Raw genomic sequence first — 17,413 nt, 5'->3', positions numbered from 1 at the left:
GTTAAAAAGTGAAAAAGGGGACATTTGAGGTTTTTGGTAGCAGGTTAAAGCTGGTGTCCATTTTGTATGTTGTAGGAATTTCAATGGTAACTGTTGGTTGAGGTGAATTACTGTCAGACGGACATAGGCTAAGTGGAGTTTTTTTGAAAGGGAGTATATGCAATGCAATTAATTAAATTTGATTTAGTTATTTACAATTTTTTCAGGGCTTGGCACAAGTGAAGTAAGTCATTTTAACTGGTCTTTGATAATATTTGCAGGTGTGACTAAAAGTGTCTCTCTGTTGAGATTACCATGGTAGTGGGTAGACTGTTTTAGCCAGAGGGGACTGTGAGCAAGCTGTAGCAGGTCTCCCCTTAGGGTCATGATGTTCCCCCACCTCCTAATCTTCAGCAGATAACCGCCTGATACACACACACACACACCTGCACGTGCACACACCGATTCTCTCACTTTCTGCCTCCCCTTTTATATTTTACCCACTAACACTCACTTTTGCGCACTCTGAGACAGATACACTCACATGCACACACACACACACACACTCACATGCACACATGCACTCATGCACATACCCGTGCATATTTATACGTGCACACAGATTTTCTCTCTCTCACACTCTCCTTGTCTTCATCACAAACACACACACACACACACTCTCTCATATATACACACAGTCTCTCACTCTCCCTGTCTCTCTCTCATACATACACTCTCTCTTTCTCTCTCTCACGCTGTCGCACACTCCCTCACTCTCCCTCACACAGACACACAGTCTAAATGAGCACACTGGATCTCTCTCTCTCTCTCTCTCTCCCCCTCCCTCCCGTTTCCCTCCCTCTGTCTCTCCCTCTCCCCCGTTTCCCTCCCTCCCTCTCCCTCCCTCTCTCTCTCACACACACACACACACACACACACGCACACACACAGAGCTAATTGAGCGGCCTTGTCATTGAGGCCCTGTGATTTATACAGTGGGAAAGCAGGCTGGAGTGACTGCAGGGGTATTCCCAGGTGGGTGGCGGCTCTCTGGTTCCCACCACCTCCACGGCCCCCGGCCAGCTGAAGTGTGGCCCGACCACAGGCAGCCTACCCTGGGCACTCGCCCCTTCATCCACAGCCTCTCCCTCCATTATTACCATCCTGCCAGCTCTGGTCTGTCATCTCCTAAAGCTTCTGAAGGGAAAGAATACTCGCACAGTTTTTAACCAAAATTAATCCTCCGTAATACCCTAATAGTCTATTATAGTAATGGTCTTTTTGATGTCATTTTAGTTTTTCTTTCCCTCATGAAAGAGACATAAGAAAGAAAAAAGACTGATAACAAAATCCACAAAAGCTTCACATCCAGAACGGTGTTGTGAACAAACTCAAAACGCCTCTTTAGAATCGGAGACCGCTCTCTCTCTCTCTCTCTCTCTCTCTCTCTCTCTCTCTCTCTCTCTCTCTCTCTCCTGCTTTAAAGTGCGAGCCCCCATCTGTCGGCTCAGCTGTCGCCTCCCCCTGTTCCCACATGTGGTCAGATAAAGGCGTATTGGGGATGGAGGCCATGCTTGCGCTCAGTGAAGCTCTTTGAGGCTCCGCAGTGTTCCGCAGGGGAGCTGGGATATTCACTTCACATCCACTGGACTCAGAGAAGCAGTGTTCCCAAATTTTTGTATTTGTGTGTTTGTATCTGTCTCTGTCAGTATATCTGTGTGTGTGTGTGTTTGTTTCTTTGTGTGCATGTGTGTGTGTGTGTGTGAGAGAGAGAGAGAGAAAGAGAGAGAGAGAGTCCCTGCTGCTCTCCGGACTGATGAAGGAGAACCGAAAGCCGTTGGTTGTGGCTGGCAGCCCTGACACTGGGGAGATCAGAGGAAAGAGTCCATCTCTGTCTGTTTTAAGCTCCGCCCCCTGATCGCTCTCCTCCAAACTACAAGGACACTGTCTCCTCCTTGTATGGGCTCAGCTGTCAGGGGCATTATCTGTTCAGGGCTAGCCTTTGAGCAATAGTGGTTCTGTCCTCGACCACAGAGGAGGAGGTAAACAGATTCCGTATCACAGTTTTATCCCAAAATACAAAAACTGTGCTTGTTGTCGTGTTTCTGTGCTGCGGTATCCTCTGTCAGTTCCCACATGATCAGAATTCAGTGCCGCACTGGCACACATCCCTGCGCCATGGCCCAGTGTCTGAGCAGTGCCCCACCCGGTGGTCAAACCCGTTTCATTAAAAAAACACAACAGAAACGTAGTTTCGTCACCCAAGCTGATGCAAATGCAGCCAGGTGAATGGCACGTTGCACGCTCCCGCATTCTCAGCTGACGCGTATGCCGAACCCACGTATGCATTACTGGGAATTCGCCCACTGAGAACCTGTCCCTGCTTGTTGCACCCACCTCCACCGGCGGAGCGCTCTGCGCTCACGCCTCCAGGTACGGATAATTAAAGAGGGCGAGGTCGCCGATGCCAAAGCAACAACCGAAAAAAAGCCGGCAACCAGCTCGTGCGATTTCCTCGTTTGGCAGATTCGCTTCCAATTCCGGAACACGCCGCACCTGCTGCCTCCTCTTCCCTCCTTCCCCTCTTCCTGGCATGGCGCTGTGATGAAGTGCTACTCTGAAGGAGCGCCTTCCTCCCCCTCTCTTCTCCTCTATTGAAAGAGTCAGATTACCACCTGTGCCCTGCCTCTGTTGCTGTAGGAGACCTGGGGCAGTGGTATTCGGTGTTAAAGTGTAACATCACATGCGTGTGATTAGAATGTTCTTAACTGAACATTCTAATGCTGATGTAACAATCACTGCTGACAATTGAAAGCAATGGAGTTCTGGACCACTGACTTAGAATAAATGAAAAAAAAAAAAACGTTCCATCAAGCCAAAGCTCTACCTTGTTAGCAGCAGTGTAAATCCAGTGTGTCAGTGATTTCCTGCTTTGTGCGAGTAGTAAATAAATGAGTGTCCTGGAGGAAATGGAGCAGTCCGGTCCGGCTCTTTGGAGCTGACGGAGAGCAGGTTATCTGGGTTTACACTGAGTGCTGACTGGCCCCTTTTCTCTCCTCTTTATGAAACGAGCAGTGCGCTGCTTTCTCTCAAAGCGGAAGTCTGGCCCGCGCTGTTGAGGACAAACGTTAAAAAACGAGATGTCCTCGTCACGCACTTCACCTCTCAGAAAGCAGGTCACGGAACAGCCGCTAACCCCTAAAGAGACCCCTGACTTGTCCTACTAAAAATGCCCCTCTTAGCTAATGAAAGCTTGGGGCTACTGTGTGAAAGGTAAATGGAAGTGCGAGGCGGTGGTGATGGGAATAAGTTTTACCTTGCGGGTTGAATGCAGTTGCTTGCTTCTTAAAAGGCAAGATTTGGGACCTCTTTGTGTTTTCGGTTCATTGCACTCGCCCAGTTATTCACTCTCCAGGCAGGCAGGTACTCATGGGTGAATTTGGCACAGGTGATTTAGTGCTCCCCGTGAAATGTATTTGAGGACAGAATGTTTAAGCACGGTGTTGATGATGTTGTTGGGGCTTTGGACTGGTACATAACTCTCGCTCTCGTGGGTCTGATCATATGCCCTGCTCTCTGGAGGATGAGTCACTGGTCTGGAGCCTTGTTGAGATGTTTTTTAACCTGAATACAGATGTTTGGCTCACTGGCTGGTGAAACACATTATTTGGGGAAAGCCTCCCCTCCTTGATATTCATGGAAGCAGACTCCAAAGGGAACATCAAAAAAAAAAAAAAAAAACCTCTCCAGTCCGTAGCTGACAAGTGATTGAGGACACAGTAATGCAATTTGGGCTGTATGGTTACTTCAACAATGTAGCCTAAATCTGTCTACCCAGCTTACTCGATATTTGCCCAAGGCAAGTCGATGTGCTAATGAACTGACTCAGCCATATTTATCATGATAAATGTAACCCTGTGCTGCAATGTGGCCTGTTGGGGAAAATTGCAAAGACCTTTATCTTTCTGTTTAATTGGACATACTTGGGCCTACTGAGGCCATGTGTATGTAGAGCCAGTGTATACACTACATACAAAATGGGATTAAAGTCATTTGTATCAAAATTGGATACTGTGCACTATGCGTACTATTCAATAAAGCAATTATGCAAATACCTGGTGTGCTATTATAGGGAGCTGTGTATTTGTGCATGTGTAACAGAGATGGTGCTTTACACAAGTCCATTTGGAGATGAACATGATGCTTAAGAAGATATGTAAATATGGGCTCAATAAATGAATTTATACAGTGCTGCATCAAACACGTGCGTGGGGTGGATGGGGGATTTGTGCACTGCCGAGAACAAAGGAAAGTATTGTATAAAATTTCACAGAAACTAAAGATGTTTTTATCTGCCAATGACCATACCCACGCCGTAGAGAATAATTAGTTAAATTTTCTTCGCTCCGGGTTGAAACTGAGAGAAGCTGTCACTTCTCGTGTGAAAGAAGATGATCTGTAGAGCACTGCAGTGCAGAGTTATTTGTTCTTCTTTTTTCAGGGTCATTAAACTGAATTATTTAGAATTTAGGAATGTTTTAACCTGTTTTAACTAACTCTGAACTCACGACTGGATCTGGGAAACTGTGGCTGCAGGGTGGACTCGCCCTTTGACCTGTGTCTGGGCTGTACCTGTCTGCACTAAGCATGTACCCCAGGGTGGAAAGCAGGTAACATCTCTGTCTCTCACTGACTCACCCGACTTGCAAACGCAGGTCGTGACCTCAATTTTCCATCGAAGCCTGATGACGATTGGCACCATTTTTGGGGAAGTGCACCTGCATCAGTGAGAACCAGTGAATACACTTTCGGGTCCAGAATTGGTCACTTCTTGTGTACGCCAAAGTAACAAGTTCCCCTTTTTTTTTTTTTTTTTTGCTATGCCTATAATACCAGTTAAGGTGCACGTCCTTGGGGAAGATGTGGTTATTTTACGCGCTCTGATTGGGTCTGTTTATTGTTTTTGCACTTTGCTGCAGTGCAGGCAGGGTTGCCAGTGGATCATGCTGTTTGCATGTTGTTTTGGCACAGGGAGGGATTGCCATTGGCTGGTGTGTTGTGATGGAATGTTCTAGATTTCTGGATAACCGGCTCCATGCGGTGTCCACACTGCACAGCTTCCAGGCAGCGGCATACCCAAGACCCAAAATCACCCAGCTCCACTGGAGTCAGTAACATGAAAACGAAAAGCACTACTGTCAGGACAGCTTTAAATAAACAATGCCGTTTGGAGTGTGTTCCAAGGCAACAGCTGACACGGTAACGGACATTAACTGACTGATGTTCTTGCATTCTGTTTCTACCACAGACGGACTGACACAGGTCAGTGGCAGTGGGACACAGCTGGAGTATCACTGCGGTTTGAACAGCCCCTGAGTGGGGAAAATATGATGGCAGCGTCTGAAAAGACTGCCTCTGCCTGCATTTTCCATTTCCACACAAGCAATTTGTTGCAATGTATCATGGGTAGAGACGAGAGCCCCCCCCCCCCCCCCAGCTGAAGTACCACGGTAGCAGGTGCCTCGCTAACTGGCTTGTTGCTGTGGCAGAGGTTTATGCGGAATGACAGCAGGTCTCGTACAGGGATGTGCGTAGGAGGGCTCGGTTTGCTGTGCTGGAGTGGCACCAGGGAGGCCGGGCTTCTGGCTCAGGAGCCTCTCCGACGCCTCGCTTCCACAGAGACGTTTCTGCGGTTTCGCTTGGGAATTTCCCCCCAGCTAGGACATGAAATCCGACAGCGACCTCCTGAGCGGACTCACGGACGCGGTCCGAAGTCCCCGGCGACAGCGCTGCGGGCCTGAAAGTGCCAGCGATCGCAGAGGAGTCTTTAGCTTGGGAGCAGACAGACTTTTGTTTGGGAGCCCGTCCAGCCGGAGGGTGTCGCGCCGCGCCGCGGGGGCTCCCACTGTTGGCCGACGCGGAGGCGGGCGGGGCCAGGAAGCGAGAGCGGCTAAGGCCCGCCCCCAGGCCGAGTCCAGACGAAGCGTAAACGCGCGACTCAGCAGACGCACCGCGGAGAGACGGCTGTTTGCTGAGAGGACTCCCTCCTGCACAGGGTGGGAGGGCATCCGCTGGAACAGCCTCCGAGAACCTTGATCCTTCGGCAGGTCTTCACACAGCTCCCAACTGGAGGGCAACGGTGTAGTCAGTGGACCTGCTTTGTGATATGAGCCCGGTTCAGCCCAGCCCAGCCCAGCCCTGCTCAGTTCAGTTCCCTGAGCTCACAGAATCTGTCTAGCGTGAGTAATTTGAAAGGACTCCCCACGGACCCAGAAGGACTAAGCTCAGGTACTTCTTGGATGAGTGATCACCTGGGCGCACATGGTTGGTGGTCCAGTAGGGGGCAGTCCTCCTTTTGGACCAAACAGAAAGCGAGTGTCACATTGCAGTAATGCAAAGTGCTATTGGGGATTTTCTTTCATATGTCATGTAAGACCAAGGACTTTTGTTTGATTGTTTGGCCGCTCTGGTCATCCATTGCTATTAATCACACATAGCTAATAGGGGTTTCCCTTGGTGCTTTGGTAATATTCCCTACCTGGTGCTCTTAATCTTATCTCATCTACTGATCCCCCACTTTAATTATTTATATTTTAATAGGTTTTGTTTATGAGATTTTCCCTCTTTTTGTGCAAGTTGTGAAGCGCTTGAGAAATATTGAGCTGAGCTTTACAAACATTGTATCAAGAGTTCTTCATGTCGGTGGTTTAAATTGTAGGTACATGTAAGTTAAAGTGATTTTTAAAGTTTTGGCTAATTGCAGGCAGTGGAAGTGGACCTGGTAGGTCATATAAACATCAGACCCTGGCAATCTGAGTAACCCTATGGCTGTCTGCTTTCCTTTCTCAAAATTTGGGCCTGGCTTGTCTCTTCAGAGGTTAGCATTTCTCATTTTGTCTAATTCATTGCATGCAATTCACTGCGAAGCAGCGCAAAAGTGATGTTTAAAATGCAAAAAGAAAGAAAAAAAACATTTTCCGTATTTGTGGAACATTTTGTCTTTTTAGGGGAAAAATGCTTTTTCCTCACCACATTTATGACTGCTGTAGTTCTGAATTACTCCAATTATTCTCAAGCAAAGAGCCATTTACATGCCAGGCTGTGCGTTGGCCTTTGTGCTATTTAAGAGTGGGTGCATTTTAAAAACCTCCCACTGGGTGGTATTAGCCAGAACAGTGGAGCGTAATTTTATTACAAGTACACACACACAAGAAATTATAATGAAAAGTTTCACCTAATTAGAGTCCCTGTTGAACCCAGCAGAGAGTAGCACAGTGCCTTTCAGAAGAAAGCACGGACTCCCACCTCCTGCAATTAAGCCAATTCTCCAGTGATTCCAAGCATATCCTGGTATTTGCATCGTGATGCAGAAACTGCTCATGCCGGATCCTGTAAGAATATGACTCCAGTGAGTGCAGCTAGCTACACAATAACATACACAGTCATGTGTTTGGTTTTAATAATGGCACAGTGTTGGGAAGGGATGATTACATGTTTGAGTTCTCACTCAAGTTTAATTGCATGTGGACTTACCCAGTGCTTCCCCTTGCGAGTCCAGGAGAATTGTTGTTTGACGGCATTGCTGGGCTGAATCCAGCACTCTTGTACAGACAAGACTGATTTGGGTAGCAGCTACACTTGTAGTGGACAGTGTGGGATGTTCATCTGAAATTTGGGGAATTTCTCTCACTGTTCTTCCGCTTTGCAAGCGGGGCGGGCCGCATGCCGTTCCGATCCAAAAACCCCCGCCCTTCTGGAAACCGGACTTTTCTTCCGATGTCGTCATCCTCAGAGGACATACCCGTAGTGCATTATCCGTGATTCAGTGTAATAAATACAACAACGTGTCTTACTCCCCTCCTCCGCCTCCCCCCCCCCTCCACCCCCCACACACCCTCCTCTAAGAACAGCTGCTTGTATTTGCCTCATTTGCCGGGCGCCATCTGCAGCTGTTGCCGCGGAGACCAGTGTGAGCTGAGGCTCGGTTAGTGTGCAGCGAGGGGGCGGCGGTCTGCTCATGTCGTTATTGGGTCTGGGCCCTCGTATCGGGGGGGAGATGGGAAATGAATACCGAATGGGTGCGTTACACTTTTGTTCAAATACATTTAAATTTTTTTAATGGTGTTATGTGATCTGTTCTTCTAATAGGCTTCCATTTTTCATTCATGCCAGTCTGTTGAAGGCAGCGTCTGATAATCTGTGCTGTTCAGGGCTGAAGGCTCAGGGACAATGGCCATGCTGAAAGAGCCCACAGGTCAGGGAGGCTTGAGCTTTTAGCAGAGCTCAATATCTCTCCTCTCCCTCTCTCCTTTTCTCTCCCTCTCTCCTTTTCTCTCTCTCTCTCTCTCTCTCTCTCTCCCTCTCTCCCCCCTCCCTCTCAGTCTCTCCTGCCGAGACCAGGACGTGAGGTTGGCCGTAGTTTGTATTTCTCATGGAGGTTTAGTTTAACCCCAATGTAAGAATCAGTTATGATCTCTCACAGCGGATTTCACAGTCCCATCAGAAGGCACTCTTAATTACTTCATGAGATCAATGGTTTCCCTTAATTGCCCCGGAGGGCAGTTCGTTGGACAAGCGCCGGGTAACTGATCATCCGGGCGAATGGGCGGAGCCGCTGCAGCTCATGGGGGCGGGGCATGCGCTGCTCAGTCTACACACGGGGCAAATCGGCCGCTTCAGTTCAGCGGTTAGACTCACAGGTGTTTTTTTCCCTGTGTTGAAGCTGATGTATTGCTCATTTGCATAACCATCTCACGTTCTGTCTTGCTTCAGTGCAGTTCCGCGTAGGCTAGCGTAGCTTGTAGCCTGCTTAGCATTATCAGATGTTAAAATAGGGCTGAGGTATTTAGAGTATGTCTTGTACCACAGTTCGGCATGTTAACTTACTTGCCCTCTTCTCGCCGGTGTGGCAACTCCAGTTTTGCTCCTTGTACATTTGAATAAATAAGACGTGACTGTTTGATTTGTAGGTTTGTGCACCATCGTTTAACGTATGCAGAACTAAGGGCAAAGTCTATACGAAGCAAGAAGGTATCCTATAGAAACTGGCTGAGAGTTAAGCTCACTTCTCCAAATATCTGTGTAATCACCCTAGTCGGTTTTTAATTGGTTTAAATCAGACCAGTAACATTTGGGAAACGAAGTAAAAACCAATGAACATTGGCTTTGTGATGAAGACCGGTGCTGCGTATGTTTGATTCCGCTATTGTTGACAAACAGATGACAAAAAGGTATGTCATTGTACACCCATTGCTCCGGAATGAGTTCTCCTCAAAAACAGGTTGAGGGCAATCTGAACTTCTAGAATTTGCAGGATGTTTTTAATAATTAACGTGCATAAATATTAAGCAGTTCACAATTAATATGGAGTTATCAGCTGTATGGTACCGTACGGTACAAGGAACAATGACACCCGGAGTATAATGACTTGATGCAGTGGTTGGATGTGGTTGGATTTTAACTGCCGTCCCAGTCAAAGGCCACTCGGATTCCGTAGAGCTCAACAAAGAAAGGGCGGCCCAGTTTGCAACGCAGTGCGTCTAAAAGGAACGCTGCCTGGTAAACAGTCTTATTTCTGGACTGCTGGTGGCTATTGTGAGTGTGGGCACGCAATACAGGAACTCCATTGTGGCCTTGACATACTTATGTATTGCATGTATGAAACCGTAAAAATCTTTTGCACACCAGCCGGATTTGCGGTGGCCACGTTTGTTTTCGTTTCCAGTTGAGTCACAGGCGAGGGAAACGGTCGTTTCGTGTGGAAGGCTTCGCTGACGTCACCGCATTGGCCGCAGTTACTGAACAGCTGGAGAATTCCTGTGATATTTAAGAGTCTGCCTAGGAACAACAAAAAAAAATCACAAACCGGTTCACCCTTCAGGTTCACTCCTCAGGTTTCCATGAACCGCTTAGTGGCGGATTCTCTGTTCTCTGTTACTTATTCTATGCATTTATCTCTCTTCTCTGGTGCTCTGAGACATCTCTTGTGTGATGTATAAAGTGCTGGATCGATACCAATGACTGTTGAGCTTGGATGGCTTTTGGTGTTAGAGGTGCTGTTTTTCTGGCCCGGAGTGCAGTGGCCCCTGGGTGAGGCTGTCTGTAATGTGATCAGTGGCCCCAGGTGTACCAGTACCGGGCCCCTGGCCCCTGGCCCCTGGCCCCTGCCTGTGTTCTCTTCTGTGGCACGCACTCTCTGCAATGCAGCAGGGCTCCTGTGTCAGGAGTGGAGTTTCGGCCCCAGAAGTGCTGCTGGAGTGCAGTGTGTGTGTGCTTGTTTGTGTGTGTGTGTGCGTGCGTGTGAGATTGTGTGGCGTGAGGACGGAGTGTGGCGCAGTGGGTAAGGAACTGCGCTTGTAACCGAAAGGTCGCAGGTTCGAATCCCGGGTAAGGACACTGCCGTTGTACCCTTGAGCAAGGTACTTAACCTGCATTGCTTCAGTATATATCCAGCTGTATAAATGGATACAATGTAAAGTGCTAAGTAAAAGTTGTGTAATTCGCTCTGGATAAGAGCGTCTGCTAAATGCCTATAATGTAATGTAATGTGTGTGTGTCTGTGCGCATTCTTCTGTGCGTATATTTTCTTTGTGTTGTTAACTCTGAGTTCTGCAGTCTTTACATGGCTCAGCCAGTCTGGACCCTCCCCTCCCCTCCCCTGCTCCGCTCCACTCCACTCCGCAGCTGTGTGAAGGCAGACGGGTCTGCTGGGCCCAAGGTCATGGAGAAACCTTGGAGGGAGGAAACTCTGAAAAAAGACAGAGCAAGGAGGAGAGTAGGATGGATGACAGAAAATAAAGAGCAGTTTTTAAATTTAGAGGAAGAGTATGAGAAGATTGCTGCAGTTACATGGAATGTTACAAAATGAGGAGAGTTGTCACTGAAATGTGGCTCTTTTGACGTAGCCTATTAATGTAAGTTTTAAGCAGTTTTGACATTTGACATAGCAGTTTCATTGTACTTGTGGGGAAGGTGGGATATCCCCAAAAACATTTATGATAAATTCTTATCACTGGAAATTCAGCTTACTCAGACACTGTGTTTTTGGCAAACTGATTCGTACAGATTAGAAACTGACCTATTAAACGAGAGCGCAAACTTCCCCTTGAGCATTACAGTGTCTAACTTCCTGCTCTCGGTGTCACGCTGGTATTTCTTGGCAGAAACTCACTCGCTCACTGTCGACCGCGCGTGACGCTCTGAACAGACGGGATTTCTAACAGGTGTCGAGAGGTGAAGGTAAATTCCATTTTCGCTGGAAGAGGGCAGGACTAGTAAACGCACATGCTCCCGCCTCGCAAATTCGCCGAGCTGCACACTCTGCTGTTTGAGGAGCACTTTGACCCTGCACGACCGGCAGACTGCCGTGAGACTAAAAGCAAACTCGCTTCTGCTCTTGAAGACGTGAGAAGTGCGTTTCGAGACCGAGAGTAGTTTTAGGAGGAAAAGGAACGTGTTCCGTTCTGCCTTTGAAGAGAAGCGTCTCTCTGTCTTTAAAAAACATCGTCTGTTGCAGCTGTCGGTGATATGAGAGACACGCACTGGTAAGAGGTGTTTTGTTGTGCTGTTCTGAAATAATGTTAGCTGTGATGCTCTGTGTTGAGCCAGCTGAATGGGTAGTTTGGGGAGGCAGTGCCTTGTCTTTGTGCCAGTGTACTTGGATAGGATGTTGAATATGAACAAACTACTGCTCTGTGTGTCCATGGTCTTATAGCCTATAACGTCGTCCGCACCGCCGTTTCCATTCTGACCGGCTGAGAACTGTCTTGCTTCCTTTATACGTGGTTACATTGGCTGATAAATGGACTAGAAGTACATTATATTTGCCGCATAACAAATAACAGTAGCCTACATTATTTTATTTTACTGTTGTCAAAATTACATGTTTGTGAAGTGTTATTTACGATATGTAGGCTATGTTTTAATAGGTCAATAAATAGTGATTTGATGCGTTTAAGTTGGGGGCGGGGAGCATATACGTATGGCAATATCTTATGACAAAAAAATGTAAGAACTTCATTATTCTAAACTTTGGAATACTGGATCCATTGTCACACTTTTGTTGGTACCGTAGGTTTCCACACAGCAAAGGCGCATACTGTATGTACTTCGTGCTGTCACTCGGTAAATGTGTATGAAACTCCCCCGACACCGTCCGTATGCGGGGTTCAGTTCCTCTCCTTTTCGGTAAACCTGCTGAGTGTGATACGAAATGCTTATTCAGCTGTGTGTGAAGAGGTTTCCCCCCGAGGTTGTATTTTGAACCTCCGCGTTTCCTGTCATCTGTGTCCGGTGCGCTTGCCTGGTGAGCACTGAGGTTATGGCTGCGTCAAAACCGCCGTTCGTTTTTTATCGCGAATTATTACTGTCAGCGTTTTCACTGCAGCAAAATTATTTTTGCTTTCTCTTCGGGAGTGACTGTCTAACAGGAGTGTGTTCTGTCCTAAGAGGTGAGAGACTAGGCGAGCGGTTATATTTAATCCCTTTACGCAGCACTCAGTGGACGCAGAAATGAATGAAAAATGGTGCAGGAGACCTTGCTTAAGTGTCATTCACAGAGGAAAAGAACAGAGCCAGTTGCTGTTTGGGCGAACAAAGGTCTTCATTTGTAATGTCAGATTGCGTTATCTTCCTTCTGTGGAACGTGTGACATTTATCACCAAGACCTATAAGTGGGATGTGACTTTTGTTCTAATAGCCTTGTTACTGTGTTTAACTTTGATGTGACAGTACTGTTATTAGCTTGTGAAAAGATTTAGTGTTGCAGCTACATTTTCCACATTAACTGTATTAGCCCTGCTCAGCTTTATTGGGTGTACTCTTCCTGAACTAAAAGTTTTCTTGTTCACGGTTGATTTTAGTGTCACTTGTGCAAATGTATGCATTTCTTGGTGTCTGTTGGTTGTTTTTTAACCTGGGCTTCATGGAAACATCAGAGGAGAATGTGCTCCTTGAACTGTGCTACTGTGACTAGGCAGATTTTTCTTATTGAAAAAAGAAAAGCCGCAGATTGCAAGCTTGCATGCCTTTGAAGAGAATGCAATGAAATAATTAGCTCTGGTCTCTGGGAATGTTGTATGTGTATGTGTGTGCGTGCACAGAAGTTTGTGTGTGTTTGTGGTGTTTGTTTATTTATTTATTTGTGTGTGTGTGTGTGTGTGTGTGTGTGCGCACGAGTTTGTTTGTGTCAATATCTTAAGACTATGGTTTACACCGCCTTCTGTGAATACCATTCTAATTTCCCTGCCTGTTTGTTTTCAAAGGTGACTTTGTTGTCAGCTTATCATTTGAATATTTGTTTCCTGTTTCCTTTGCACTGATACCCCGAAGGCAAATCAAAAAGAAATCCCTGTCCATTACCTGCAGGTCAATAGAAATGGCTGTGCATGGAAGTGCATTAGTTTGGCCATCATGCTGAGAGGAGGTTTCCATCTACCCCTGTTCTGAAGCACAGCTGTTTGGGGAAGAAGGGATTCAGTCCAGTCTTTTGAATGTATGGATATGGCCTACCCCTGTACACCACGACATCACCCTCACAGCTTCCGTGTGAAGTTTAAGTGCATTTTCTGCCTCCTGATTTGATCTCATTTGGATGGTCCTGTAATGGTCTTGCTCTGGCCATAACCTGAAAGCACGTAGCCAGTTGCAGTGTACAGTGCATTGGTTAGTTAGCAGAGTACTGTGCTTCGGTTAGTAACCATGTTTTGGTTAGCAGTGTACTGTGCTTTGGTTAGTTTACAGTGTACCTTATTTCAGTTTAGTTAGCTGTGTATACCGGGCTTAGTTAGTGGTGTGCCATGGTTTGGTTAATTGGCTGTGTGCCAGACTTCTGCTAGTTAGCGGTAGCAGTGTACCGTGTGTCAGTTAGTTAGCGGTAGATACTGTGTGCCTGGGAGCGGTTTAATATAACAAATCCCAACCGTGACCGCAAAGCCAGAGGGGCTGAACTCCTCCGGCCTTGTTTTCAGTTGTCATCAGTATGAGCTGGTTTTGGCTCAGACCTAGCCTACATTACGTCTTGTTTACTGAAAAGGCAGGAGGTGGGGAATTTAAGGGCTATAATTGAGGGTTTGTGTTTCAGACTGATTATTATGGGATTTGAGGGGCATGGGGGGGTGCTTTAAACTGTTTGTATCCACATTCATTTACCAAGTAAATGTCTACCTATGCTGTCTTGTTTTAATATTTCTGTGGTTCACTTGTCTTCCTTTTGCTTTTTATGGTTTGCACATAGTGAAATATTACTATTACTAATATTATTATTATTATTATTATTATTAGTAGGAGTAGGATCTGTATTATTGTTATTATAATGAACTATAAACATCATATTTTTGTTTAATCGCCGTGACAACTTGACTAATGCATAGTTAGATAAAATCATATGTCATAAGTTTGCCTTGGCTTCCTGGGAGCAACGTCCCGAACACCAGCCCGTTTATGTCTGAAAGAGAAGACTGGCCACACTGGAGTCTGAGGACACAGACCTCAGGGGAAACAGAGGAAATTGGCAGGATTCTGCTCCCGCTTGCCGTTAAATTAAAGAATCTTGCTCAAAGCAGCTTTCTCTGTGTAAAGGGCAACTGGCCTGTTACATGGTTGGGTAGACATTACAATCCCAGACACTGTAATCCCAGTTATCTGCATTGAAAGTAGCCTGTAAATGAAATTTCCGCAAATTAATGAACATTCCTGACTTAATGAACCGTCTAATGCCTCGGTATGTCTATGCTACTGTGTGACGTCATTGTTGTTTGAATGTTTCTCGGCTGATGCTATACTATAACACTGTTTACTGCTCTGCTGTCACTCACATCTAATACTGTAACATGCAGTTTTGGCCAGTGCTATACTCTACCTGATTGTTGTGCGACACCGACACTGTCGTAGTAGATGTTGAACTAATTATTATCTGTCATGCCTGTCATCGTACTTGATTGATGGCTTGCTCTGTTATGTCTAGCGCTGCTCTGTACGTAATTTGTTGAAAGACGAGTCTCTTGGAGAGCTGAAGGAAGGTGGACGTCGAGGTCTGACTCTTTCCCCCGGCGTCTCTTCACCCTTCGCAGGTGGCGACAGACAAGGTTGCAGGCAAGCTGAGTTCGACTCTCTCATGGGTGAAGAACTCGGTGTCTCAGACCGTCAGTCAGATGGCTAGCCAGGTGGCCCCGCCCTCCACGCTCCACACCCCCTCCACCTCCACCTCCACCAGCCTCTCCACGCCCCTGTCGCCCTCCTCGCCCTCCACGCCCTCCCAGCTCAGCCCCGATGAGATGGAGCTGCTCGCCCGGTTGGAGGAGCAGAACAGGTGAGGGGCGGATACACAGTCGCCGTCACAATGAGGTCACGCGGCCCAAGTTAATTTCCGACACTTTTCATTGGCTGAAAACCGTAACAGGAAGTACTGATAATGTACATTGCCTTTTCCTAAGTCCCATGTCAGATTCAAAATGTGAAAGCACCTAGCCAATGCGGTGGAGCTGTTTCTAAACTGAAAACACGACCCCACTCCAGCTGCCAGAATGAATGTGTTTTCCTCGTCTTATTGGCTGGCTGAATTTGCGTAAACAACTGAAAATGCGGCCGCAACAGGCTCGAGTACTGCTGTGGTTGGTTCCATGGAATTCGCTGATTCAGAATCTGGCAATTTATATGCAACCCTGATCTTACTGATATTTCAAATAACAGGCCGTTTCAACTCATTTAAATGCATTCGGATCATTTTCATGCAGATTGGTCTTGTTATTTAGCTGATCACAGCTATGCCTTGCACTAAATGAATTAATTAGTGAAGTGTCAGTTATTGTATGTATTATACACCACAGAGGTTTAACAGACACAAGCCACAGCTGCCTTTCTAAAATGTAACACAGCAATACGTTTGCTGTTGAGGTGTAATGGATGTTTACATAACATCACATTAAATATGAATACGGAATGTAGAGATTTTCACGTGTTTTGTGATCACTGCAAATTCCTGTAATTAGTGCTGTCCTGAGAGACAGGGTAGTAATGGGAGACTGATGCTGAACCCTTAGATGGGTGGAGCTACCAAATGCAACCAATCACTGGGTTATTTGACATTTTAAAGGGTGGTGTGATTGGGTAGAACGGGCAATGAATAATGTATGACCACTCCAGCTATTTTGCAGTTCATGAAGACTCACTCCATCAGCAGTGCAGAGTAATGCTACTCATTTACTGACCTTGGAGGGGAAACGGTCATCTGCGCTAATGGAAGCCCTCCGAGGGGGTGGCCACCGCTCCTGAGGGGGGGGGGGGGGGTCAGGGGGCGGTCACTGGGGTCCCAGCTGGACCCTGCAGCCGTATCGGCAGGTCAGGCCGACGGAGCAGATGGGCTCTCGTCCTTGTAGAAGCTTTTACAGGAACAGGAGAGAGGTCGGCGTGGGCTGAGGCGGGGGGCGTGCGGGGGCGGGGTTGTAGCTGTCAGAGCTGCAGAGCATGATGGGAGGTGTGAGGTCTGCGAGGTGTGACGGCTCGCCGTCGCCTTGAGGCGAGAGGTCGCGCGGTTCTCTCTAATTGGCCGATCCTTCGCCCGGGCTCTGGTTTTAATGAGGGAACGGGACAGGACAGGACAGGTCGCCGGGCAACCTCCGCCGTCCCTCCGTAAGGGGCGCAGCTAACGAACCTCAGAGCTGTGGGACGGGCGCGTCGCCAGGGTGCAGCGCTGCTGCGCTCGTTTACCTGCCGCTTTCTCACGTTCATCCCATTCTCCCCTCCTCCACTCCCGCGTGTTTTAATTAACCGCTGCTGACACGCAGACCTCTGATTGGCCGCGGCCAGTTTAGCCTCACCGGCTCCTCCTCTCGCGCGTGCGTCCCTCTCTCTCTCTCTGTCTCCAGCAGTAATTCTTTACCTGCCTAATGTGCAGAGCCTTGGCGTCCGCTGCCTTTACGCGTTTAATGAACCGGTAGAAAGAGCCTGATGGATTGCCCTGTGCTGTTAGGCCTGTGCTGGGGCTCCTCCAAAAAGTCCTGTCGCTAATCCACTGATGCCGGGGCAGTGGTGTAATACTGTGGCCTGCTTGCCAGAGGATGACCAGGGGAATTAGTGTTTAGTGTACCATTATTCAATCAGGGATTTGATCATGTTTTGGTCAAGTCCATTGAGAATGGCCTCTTAAATGTGGCCAAGAGGCTTCTGTTGCATCAAGATGAAAATATGCAATGATGTCATGACAGGAGTACAATTATACAGTTCACAATGAGAAATACATCCGAAACCACACAGCAGACAGAATATGGGCTGGTCAGCGGGGTTAATGATGTCAGCCTGCAATCTGGGCGTAAAGACTGAGCCTCATCCGTTTGCCTCATTTGAACTGAAAGGGGTGGGTCATGCACGGTGCGGGTCTTGGGACTGGCCGGGGTTATCTCATGACAGAGCCTCAGGTTGTAGGTACGCTTTGGGAGAA

General features: G+C 47.4%; 1 protein-coding gene across 10 annotated transcripts in view; it reads left to right on the top strand.

Moving 5' to 3' along the window:
* Positions 1-17,413, top strand: part of evi5a (ecotropic viral integration site 5a) — a 60,902-nt gene that overhangs the window by 4,037 nt on the left and 39,452 nt on the right. For 8 of the 10 annotated variants that reach the window (XM_035420661.1, XM_035420664.1, XM_035420663.1 and 5 more), the window contains exon 2: positions 15,048-15,286. In XM_035420661.1, the coding sequence (XP_035276552.1) occupies positions 15,129-15,286 (158 nt within the window). In that variant the 5' untranslated portion in view covers positions 15,048-15,128. Of the gene's footprint in view, positions 1-11,128; positions 11,523-12,311; positions 12,429-15,047; positions 15,287-17,413 lie in introns of those variants that run through there. The other 2 variants (XM_035420659.1, XM_035420660.1) reach the window with 2 other exon arrangements.

Source organism: Anguilla anguilla, chromosome 6 (genome assembly GCF_013347855.1).
Source record: "Anguilla anguilla isolate fAngAng1 chromosome 6, fAngAng1.pri, whole genome shotgun sequence".
Lineage (NCBI taxonomy): Eukaryota > Metazoa > Chordata > Actinopteri > Anguilliformes > Anguillidae > Anguilla > Anguilla anguilla.
The sequence above is the reverse complement of the archived record's forward strand: the minus strand, read 5'-3'. Positions and strand labels throughout refer to the sequence as shown.